This window comes from Phoenix dactylifera, chromosome 10, assembly GCF_051530095.1.
Source record: "Phoenix dactylifera cultivar Ajwa chromosome 10, Ajwa_hap1_PhDact_Kaust_v1.1, whole genome shotgun sequence".
NCBI classification, from domain to species: domain Eukaryota; kingdom Viridiplantae; phylum Streptophyta; class Magnoliopsida; order Arecales; family Arecaceae; genus Phoenix; species Phoenix dactylifera.
Genome location: NC_143199.1, coordinates 30,015,139 through 30,026,361, shown reverse-complemented (window position 1 = coordinate 30,026,361; position 11,223 = coordinate 30,015,139). Strand labels below are relative to the sequence as shown.

General features: G+C 37.5%; 1 protein-coding gene across 2 annotated transcripts; it reads left to right on the top strand.

The window, feature by feature from the left end:
- On the top strand, window positions 1-11,223 carry LOC103698077 (sucrose transport protein SUT4-like). Of its 2 annotated transcripts, XM_008780047.6 has the most exons (14): window positions 1-613; window positions 1,657-1,722; window positions 3,895-3,993; window positions 4,080-4,144; window positions 4,223-4,307; window positions 4,495-4,528; window positions 4,656-4,755; window positions 6,749-6,824; window positions 8,067-8,417; window positions 8,575-8,718; window positions 9,150-9,383; window positions 9,466-9,529; window positions 9,613-9,656; window positions 10,844-11,223. In XM_008780047.6, the coding sequence occupies exons 1-14, from the start codon at window positions 326-328 to the stop codon at window positions 11,012-11,014; spliced, it is 1,821 nt and encodes a 606-aa protein (XP_008778269.2). In that variant the 5' UTR covers window positions 1-325; the 3' UTR covers window positions 11,015-11,223. The 2 variants fall into 2 exon arrangements, with proteins under 2 accessions (XP_008778269.2, XP_008778274.2); XM_008780052.6 differs by lacking the exon at window positions 9,613-9,656 and having other exon boundaries at window positions 15-613; window positions 9,716-11,223.

The following is an 11,223-nucleotide window of genomic DNA, read 5'->3' as shown; positions in this document are numbered from 1 at the left end:
GTGACACGGTGAACGGGTCTGGGTACCAAACGTGCGAAGGGGGCGAGCACGTCGGCCGACACGTGACCCCGCCACGGTCCCTTCTGCTCGAAATCTCCCTCCTATCCACCCCCAACTCGCCGATCCAAAAATCTAACGCGGTTTTCTCCCTTGCTGCCTCCCCACCTCTTTCTTGTTCCCGTCCCCTCCCTTGATTCTAGATCTCGCGACGGAAGAACCCTAGACCAAGAATCCAAGATCCGGAGGTCGTCCATGGAGATCTCGTTCCCGATCTCCTGATCTGGTTGCTGGATCTCTCGGGGGGGGGGGGAAGCGGTCGGAGGAGATGGACGCGGTGTCGATCCGGGTGCCGTACCGGCACCTGAACGACGCGGAGCTGGAGCTCGTCGCCTTGGGAGATCCCAACGGCGAGATCGATGAATCCAGGGGTGGCGGGCGGAGCCGCCCCGTTTCTTCCTCCTCTCCTCCTCCTTCTTCTTCTGTTCATTCCGATTCATCTCCTCGGTCGATTCAGAGGAGTAGCCTTAAGACGCTGATTCTTAGCTGCATGGTTGGAGCTGGTGTGCAGTTCGGGTGGGCGCTGCAGCTCTCGCTCTTGACTCCTTATATCCAGGTTCGATTGATGTCCCTGTCTCTCTTTATCCTTTGATCTTCTTTTTTTTTTTTTTTTTGGTTGATCCGCTAAGATAGACGATGGGTACTTAAAATTATAACTAGTTAAAAAGGATAGTATCTTTTTATTTTTTTTCTTTTTCCCCGGCGGTTTTCTTGTAGAAATTCGATTTTTTTTACTAAATCAATTTGCCCTGAATTCACTATGTAATGAGATTTCTGGTTCTGTGCGTCAGTTTAGGCATGGCCGTGTGTAATCACGAAGTGCAAAACAAAGACTAGCAGACTAAGCTGTTTTCCGGACTACCTGATTTTGGAAATCTTTAACCTGATAACTATATCTGTTTATTGTTTATTTATTTTCGGGTGGGGTAACTGTTTGAGTTTTAGCGTGTTAAATGTGGTTAGATTTAATTTTAAGATAAAGGAGTCAGGTGACGAGTTCTTGAGAAAATTAAGAAAAGACAAGAAAATTATGATCTGTTTAGGCTGAAAGCAATAAAGAGAAAAGAAACATTTACATGCCAAAGTAATCGATGATTCTCTCAAGAACACTGAGTATTCTTGAGAACATGAAAGGGTATTCAAACTTTGACAGCTTTAATGTAGGTTACGTTTAGGAAGCAAAAAGGTTTTGAGGGAACAAATAAGATGGAGGATTGTGTCAGATGTGTTTTTTCCTATAGTCATCTTTGTATAATAAATTCTATCGGTTCATTTGACGAAATTGCTTTATTCTGTATTTTAGACATGTGTAATCCTTGTTTGCATATGAATAATATGTCAGGCTTAACGCAAATGTGGTTTATTTGATCCATTTAATCTTCTTATTTTTAGGAGTGAAAATTTGTTTTTTTTTGTGGGATGCACTAATTATGAGTGAAGTCTATCTTTCGAGGCTTCTTCTTATAGCTTCAGTTGTTATTTTCAACTCCCACTTTTACATAGAACAGTTGATTCTTATTAGTGACTGCACACTTTGAGTTTTTGGTAAAATAAGTCATAAATGTTTAATTGATGATAACTTTCTTGTTATTGATGCAGACTTTAGGAATAAAGCATGCCTTCTCTTCATTCATTTGGCTCTGTGGGCCTATTACCGGCTTTGTAGTAAGTATTAACAGCTTTTACCCCATAAGCACCAATAGTGCTTGATCTTTGATTCTTTTTGTGTAACTATGAATGCCTCATGCATATTCAATATTGTATTTTTTGACATGCATGCATCATCTCAGCACCTGACGGCTCTTCTGTGCCCATTGCTCTTTTGAATCGTCCCTTTATGGCATGTGGTGTTTTGACATCTCAGGTCTTGAATTTCATGTTCTCAGTAAAGTCTGTTCAGTTGTCTGTTTCTTGCTTGATCTGAACCTTTTTTTTCATTCATTTTAAGGCCGTTATATATCTTCTATAATTCTGTTATTGGATTGTTCTTTCCTTGATCTGTGCCCTTACTCATCCACTCTTACAAGTTTTTTGTTGTATATAGGGGATATTGATCTTGAACCTTATAAAATCATTATTTTAATGGCTATGATATGCAGTTTTTTGTACACTATCTTTATAATCTTTTGGTATCATCACATATACTTCTCATTCAATGGATGTCATGGAAAACACGGCAAGGATTCGTGAATCCTTTTACTCGTTGATGCCTTGATTCCGTAGTTTGAATGGTGATCCTGGTGTTTAGAATTGGCATGGAGATGACATGAGATTATGATAACTGTTGCTTCTATGCCGTGTCATGCAACCATGACATTTTATGAACTACAGTCACTTTTCATAGGCATTTTTCAGTAGTGGTTGCAACTAACTACGTGGGAAGATCTTGTCCAGTCCATTTTAAGACCCTGTTTTCACTCGTAAGTCTGATCCTAGACCTTATATGATCTTTTCTGATATTACAAGCTTCTTAAATGTTTTTTTTCCTTTTTCTGTCACTTCCATTAAGATTTTCTTAGGCCTTCCTTCTCCGCAAACTCATTAAGATCCTTTGGCACTACTTGTCTCTGCTGAGAAGAAATCAGATTTGAATCTTCCCTTCTCACTGTTACTTCACCTCCATTTTGTCTATGAATTGGTAGTCTCTTTGAAGCTGTGTACACCGCACCTGAAACTTAGCAGAAGATACTACTGTTGCTGAGGCTCTTTTAGATACCTCAAATTTTCATTGAACAGGAAATGAATTCATACCTAATTACCTTTTCTATTTTTTCACAACTTAATTTCATTGAACAGGATAACTTTATTCTTCTATGCCATGAAATGAAACTATTTGAAACTTTGTTGATTTCTTATCTCTGTTGCTGGTATTGTACTTGACTTTTCTTGGGGATACAAAGAACTTAGCAATGTGTACACTTTTTCGGTGTTAGAGTCCAAGATCATGCTGAATAACAAGGTTTAAGCTGTATTCTTGCTTCCATCATTTCTTTTAATATTTAAAATTTTCAGTCATTACATGACACTTCCACCGTTATATTGATATCATGGCCCTTAAATTTCATATTTCTTAGGGCTGCATCAGGTTCGGGGTTAAGTGCCAAAAGAAGCCCTATGCCCATTTATTATATCCTATTCAGCGGAACAATCACCTGAGCACACTTTTGTTTGTTCAAGAGTAAAACAGGCATTTTTGGAAAAACAGCCCTATGCCCACTTTTTCTTCTCTGAACCTGCTTACCCCACTTTAACCAAGAATAACTTACCGTGCCGCAAAATCAGGATAGTTGACCCCCTGTATCTTCCCCCAAGTTACTCCACTTAACACATCTAAACTGCTTTTCTTTTTCCCTTCTGGAACCAAACACAGCTTAAATGTATTTCATACTTTGGCCTTTCACTAATCTAAAGATGGACCAATTGTTATGTGTTTTATATAATCTTATTGAGAACATAAAGAAGAAAAAATATTTGCTTAATTTCTTGGTATGCATGCGTGCATGGATGCATAAATGAGTATATGCATGCATAAATGTTTTTTCTAGTACAGTATACTTGCATTCTGCTGTACACCAATAGCTAGCTCTTTTTGAGAGAAAGACTAGTAACTAATATCAATCATCAATTCTGCAAACTGTTTAATCTTGGAATGCTCTTTGTTATGTTTTCATTATGTGGACCTCTAGTTAGATTATTTTCTATTTCATGAAATTGATTTATTTTGCCTTTTGAAGCATATCATTTTCGAGAGATAAAACTGTCTGAAATCATTTGCTACTTGAGAGAAGTCTTGCATAAAGTTTAAGCATATGTCGTATGGAACTTTTTGATTCCCAGGTTCAACCATGTGTTGGTATATGGAGTGATAAATGCCATTCAAAATATGGAAGGAGGCGACCGTTTATTTTAGCTGGATGTCTCATGATATCTCTAGCTGTGAGCGCCAACGAATCTTGATAAGAGGTTTCTCGCTGCCTATTCTTCTCTCTCATTTCTGATTTATAATCTATTCTGTAATCTAGGTGACGTTAATAGGATTTTCTGCTGACGTTGGATATCTTCTAGGCGACACAAAGGAGCATTGCAGGTAATTTGGTTTCTTTTCATTATCTTTTCTATATAAGCTGAAGGCCAAATTTTTTAACTCAAATCATTACGAAAACAGTACTTACAACGGTCCCCGGTATCGAGCAGCAGCTGTTTTTGTTATTGGCTTTTGGATGCTGGATCTTGCTAACAACACAGTGCAGGTAAGCAAACTCAAACCCTGCCCCCCACCCCCCCTCTCTGTAATTGTTCTTACCAAGCTTGTATAACTGAGCAAAGAAGGTGCCTGCATTATTAATGTGGCAGCAAAAAAAATGTAAACTTGACCTGTTGCCTATGTCCAACAATATCAGCATTTTCTAATAGTTTTCTGGCCGTTTTCAATTTCAGGGTCCGGCCCGAGCTCTTTTGGCTGATCTTGCAGGTGAATTTACGTTCCTTTTCAGGACTTTTTGCAGGACAGATCAAGACTTTTTTAACAAAAGATCTTTAATAATCTTGCGTGAATCTAACCTCTTGATAAATTGAAAATCATGTATATATTGTGATAGGTCCTGACCAACGTAATTCTGCAAATGCAATATTTTGTTCATGGATGGCTCTTGGAAATATTCTCGGGTTTTCATCTGGTGCAAGTGGAAATTGGCACAGGTACACAACAGATGAGATGTATATGGTAGTTTTGTTTCCAATTTTTCACTTTGGGTAAATCATGTTACTGGATTACAAGTTTTTTTTTTTTTAAAAAAAAATCATTCTTAGAGGTAATAAACTCCACAAAGTAAAATCACCATGAAAAGTACAAAGGAAGATTGAAGGAGGTGTTGCAGATGACAACTCCATCCAATTGTCAAGGTGATAATGCTGTCCGACGAACCCAGCTAAAATAAAAACAAATATATATGATATAAGAGATGGCAAAACAAGAATGGTGCCTAAACTAACTGCGAAATTGATAGGGCATTGAACGTAGATTTAGTCTAAATCAATGCTTCTCAGTGCCTTCCTGCAAATCCACAAGTCATTTAATCGCAAGAACCCCAACTCTGCCGATGCCAGTTAGTGTACCCTTAAAGACACTTTGTCGTGTCTCGTTTTTAAGTTTTACCAAGAAAACATGTGAGATCATTACTATCATCTTATGGGTCCCATCATCAAGAGGGGATGTTTTCTGGCCATCATCAATGCTCTCTATTAGTGGAGACGTAAGTTTTGGCTTGGGTTAGCATCAACTTTAGTTTGTCCAGGTGGTGATCATGAAGCTGTGAGACATGTTTTCCATCTCATCATGTGCACATTTAGCCAAGCACCCGTTGCTATAAATATGACCAGTTGTAGTCCATTTAAGAACAACAAACTGAAGAATACTTGAACTTCAGAGTTCTACATTATTTTCTCTCTCTCTATTTTATTTTTTTTTGTGGGGACGCTGAAAAGTTGTTCACCAGGTCGCTCAACAGAAATCCCATCATGCATCTAGCATCCAATCAAAACAGTTATTCTAGTTAATTGGGAGTTGAGAGTTGACCAGTTCTGCTAGCCCCAGCATACTGGTGCCAACTTGACCTTTTTTTGTTCTTAACTTTTACTTTTGAGACAGTTGACTTTCAATGAGGTCATCCATTGAATGCAAATTGGCAGTATTTTGATTTACCCACTTTTACCCAAAACTTCATGGTAGACACAAGAGATTAATGTTATTTTTGAATCAGAAATGTATGTTAACTTATGCCACATAAGAAACATCCCATCAAAACTATCCGTATTTGCCCTTTGGCAATTAATTTGTCACATTTGTCAAGATTAAAGGGTAAAAAAGTCTTTCTACTCCCAAAGTTAGTTACTCTTTCAGAAGTTCAGTTTTTTGAAAGTGTGAGCTACTCTTTTAGAAGTTCAATTTTTTGTAACCAACACTGCTGCAATGTTTTTACATTCTACCTGTCCTTCATGGTCTCAATCAGATGGGGCTGTTCTGTTGACACTCTGAACACTCTAATGGTTTTGGCCCCTGGTCATCACCTTTGTTAAATGACAGGATGGCTGATGCTGGAGGTTGCAGGCCTTTAAATTTAACAATGGATAGATGAATCTCCTAATCAGAAAAAATAATTGTTAATCTCATTCCCACCAGTACAATAAGATTTCAATTTTAGTTTAAGCTACTAGATTAAAAAAGCATAAAATTGGCACTGGATATGTATAGCATTGATGGTTGTGAACCTGTGATCTTCTCATCTGGTCGAAATTTTTTGCATTGTTTTCATAACATGATATGCTCTCCAACTCTTCAAAGCAAAAAGATGTACTTATTAAAGATGGCAAGAGATTGTTTTAGATCATGAGGCACTCTAAAGGCCTGCATGGGATGTACATGTTTTCCCCTCCTTGGGAAACATATAGTCAGTTGAGATGAACATGAGGGGGTGGAGACATGGAGACCATGGATCATTCTAGCGTGTTCATATCGTAATAGCAGAGATAAAAATGTTTTTTCTAAGATGCAAGTTCTACAAAGATGATAGTTTGTCATTCATTCTGTTTTCATCTTTCAACTGTAATCTTCTTACCTTCCCCCCTTCCCAAAATAAAAAAGACCAACCCTCCCAAACAAAATCAGAACCTCCTAAGAAATTTTATTATGCAGGTGGTTTCCCTTTCTGACAACAAAAGCCTGCTGTGAAGTTTGTGGAAATTTAAAGGCAGCCTTCTTAGTTGCTGTGGTGAGTTCTTGCATTACCATGAAACATGAGTTTTCCATCATTTATTGCCCTTTGCATCTTTGCTTGTACATGCAACCTACATCCTTTTAACCCATTCTCCGCCGCTATTCTGGTAAATGTATCAAAAAACAGTTGAATGCTGTAGAGATGCTTTCCTCAAACAAAATGTTGTACATTTTTTTTTGTAAACAAATTCCAAATGTCTATTGTCTACCTTTACGTGTTGAAATACATGTTCATACATATGTTGCATACATTCATGTATTAGAAGGGAAGAGCTGATTTTTGATTATGCCTTGAACTTGAAGATTCATCTCTTTTCAGTACACCTGACACCCTGATATTTTGTGACATTAATTTTGGTATAACTGTTACCACTAAATTCCTTTATCTTTGCTTTATGTGAATTGGGTAATTTTAGACTAGCTAGGTGTCAGTTTGTTTGGTTGCCATGGTAAAGACATTGGCATTGTGTATTGGTCACTATTTGTAGGCTTAATAAAGCTGGAGCATATTGGAATCTGGTTCTAGAGTTTGGAATATACCCTATTGTTTGGAAAGGGAAGATCCATTCCAAACATATGTTTGGACCACACTTTCTCGTTAAACATTTGATGGTAGAGTTAACAACTTTTTGAAAATTAATGTCTATCAAGGTTCATTCCGTCTTTAGCTTTAAATTTGATGCTTATGTCATTTCCTATCATGTTATAAGGTAAACGGAGCTCCAATCTTGTTGCACATGAATGACCAAAATGTTGTCAACTTCATGCATCAGTAACATATCCATCTCTGGCCTGTTCCATACATGCTGGGCGAAGCCTACATTTAAATTCTTAGTTGTGAAAGTGACAAGCACTGTTCTGCTGGCTGTTTATTGCTGAATAGGTGGTTTTATGTCACTCGTTTTCTTTGCATTTTTAATCTTGTAACTGCATGGCATTCTTTTTTTTTCATGTTCCAAACAATTTTAGTTAGAAGAAACTAATCAATAAGATGGATTTTGATTTCTCTTATTTTTATTTCCTTCTTAGCTTTTCTTTTACCTGTCAGTAATTATCCAATAGTTCTTCTTTATCTACCTTAATTAATCAAGTCCCTTAGGGAACATTTTGATGCTGAAGCTCCTAGGCGCCATAACTATTAGCAGATCTCATAGTTTAACTTCTATTCTTGAAATGGTAGCATATATATACCCATATTCATATGATACATTTTTGAAATATTTTCTTGTTTGTGCAGGCCTTCCTTATGTTCTGTATGCTTGTTACTCTATATTTTGCTAAGGAAGTCCCTCTGGAAGCAAGACCTGCACAGCACTTATCTGACTCCTCTCCTCTACTCAATAATTCTCTGCAACGTGACCATGAATCATCACAGGCAAATTTGGGGAAGCAAGACAGTGGTCGAGGTTCTGAAATCTTGGGCAAAGCTAACTCTGATGGTCATTTGGATTTTAGTTCCGACGTTGACCAGGACCATATTGAAGCCTTTAGGGATGGACCTGGCTCGGTCTTGATTAATATTCTAACAAGTTTGAGGCATCTACCGTCTGGAATGCATTCAGTGCTTCTTGTCATGGCTCTTACCTGGGTATGCGGTTAGGTCTTTGACTTTCATGCAATTATATTATGTTGATCTCTTTTCAATCTCAAATGTTCTTTCTCTCCTCTCACTGATGGTTCTTGTCAAATGAGTTCCATTATTTGATTACAATCATCTGGGTATGCTTTTGTTTCAACATATGCAGGCGTCATGGTTTCCATTTTTCCTTTTTGACACTGATTGGATGGGACGTGAAGTCTACCATGGGAATCCAAATGGGGACCCATCTGAAAGTCTTGCTTATCATAAAGGTGTCAGAGAAGGTGCATTTGGTTTGCTATTGAATTCAGTAAGATCTCGTGAGCAATTAATATGCTTCTTTCTAATTGTACATATTCTTGATGTAAAAATGCATCATGTGAATTCAAATTGATAATCCACGGTGATCTACATAATCCAAGAAATGCTTCAAAACTGAAAATATCAAGGTGACTTTGTGCATACATATTACCAAGCTGTCATGATGAACATCCTTTTCAACAACAAGACAAATGTTTAGTTTCAATGAACAATTACAAAGCATCTGAACCACTGGAATTTGGTCAGCATATGTTTCAAGTACATTTTTATGAACAATATTGATCAGCCATTTGGGCTGTCCGCCATGCATTTTTGCAAGATGGACAACTATGTTAGTTTGTGTGCCCTAGGAGCATCAAATAATACACAGGTATTTTGTGTTAAAACAGGAAATTAAAGCAACTTTTTACTTCTGACTAGGTTGTCCTTGGGGTTAGCTCGCTCCTCATTGACCCAATGTGTCGAAGAATGGGTGCAAGATTTGTTTGGGCTATGAGCAACTTTATTGTGTTCATCTGCATGGCAGCCACAACGATCACAAGTTTGTTGTCCATCAGTCAACACTCTAATGGAATTCAGCATGTTATTGGAGAGAATACAGCAATCAAAATTGCAGCATTGGTTATATTTTCGATTCTTGGCTTTCCTCTCGCTGTAAGCATAAACCTGCATAATGCATTCCTGTCCATTCTTGCCTGCTAAATAACTATGTGATAATACTCCTTGCATGCTGCAGATTACATATAGCGTGCCATTCTCTGTGACTGCAGATTTGACTGCTGATACAGGAGGTGGACAAGGTTCGTATCTTATTAATCTTTCGATGTTTTCTCACTGTTGTTTGCCATTCTTGTTCTGATACACAACTTCCATGAGTATTCAGGATTGGCTACTGGGGTTCTAAATCTTGCAATTGTTATTCCTCAGGTTTGTCATGTGTATTTCTGCTTATTTATTCTTTTTTATCTTGTCTGCTGCCAATGTAGATCAAGTCAAGGCCTTCTGAATAGAATAAAGCCCGGTTCAATCTGTAGATAAACAGTTCAGTAATCCAGAAGCTTGCTATGGAATTGATCTCACCTTTTGCTACTTTATTTTTCTCCCTTTTTAGAGTGAACCTTAAAGGTCACATGTTCTTTTGGATATTAGTTCCAAGCTGACATCTTTGACTGCAGGGCAATTTTTTTTTTCTTCTAAAGTGCGCTTTGAATAATAAATGTTATTTCATCTTGTGTGTAGAATTGGGCAAGTGAGATTATTGAATTAATTGTCTATGGGTCTGATGGATGTTTCAAATGCACTGTTTTTACTGATTATGGTTTCACCTTTAATGGTTTCAAGTGGGGAGAAAGATAAATATAAAATCCATCAGTAATCAAGCAAGTATAAAAAAGGATCCCTCTTGCATGGGTAAGAAAATGGAAAGACAAGATAGATATATGGTTAAAATAAGATACCCAGTCCTAGACTGTTCTTTAAGAAAGCAAGAAACTGGCATAAATTAGATGCTAATATCTTAAGTAATAAAGAAGATAATAGGTATGGCCAGTTCCAGTCTTCTATAATTATTAACCTATTTAGTATTAAAATATATCTCTGCCTTACCTTTTCTCCCTTCTCTTAAACTTGGCATATAAGCTAATTCAGGAACATAACACAAAAGAATGTTACTGGGACAACCAGACAAGCTAGGAAAGGAAGAGCAGATTATTTCTAATCCCTAAGTTACTTAATGTTTTTGATCCACTTACATACATGTTAGTTGGTCTAAAAAATTTGTAGTTGGAAGGGTTAACCATCTATGAGAATATGGACTGTCAGAAGTTCACAGCTAGCCTTGGTTCCTTTGATGAGTTTGGCTAGTTCATCTGTGGCCTCTTCTGTGGGGTTTATCAGTTAAATGATATGGATAAAGTATTTTATTCACAAGATATAGAATCAATGAAAAAAATAGAGACTAAATTTGCATTGTAGACATCAAAGATTACCCCTTTTTCCTTCTAACCAAAAATTAACGGTACCACTAGAATGATAACTTCACCAGATTGTTTTTTTCTTTGTCCAACTTAAGTTTTGGCTTCATCACTTGCTAAGTTTACGTGATCTGCATGCAGATGATTGTATCCCTTGGGGCAGGCCCCTGGGACGCTCTCTTTGGAGGAGGGAACATTCCTGCCTTTGCTATAGCTTCTGTCTTTGCCCTCGCGGCAGGCATTCTTGCATTTCTAAAGCTGCCAAGGCTTTCAAATTCCTACAGTTCAGCTGGCTTGCATGGATTTGGGTGATTTCCTACTCAACACAACATTACATATTTCAGAAGTTTGTAAATTAGCCTCCACATCTCATTCATATTCATTCACATCAATTCTGTTTTTGCCTACAATAATATTTCGTGGGTATGTCATTTTTTTTGTTTTGACCAGTAAGATGTTGCTGTGAGAGTATAGATTCATGTGCATGCTAATAAGCAGATCACTTAAAGTTTGTATCGTCA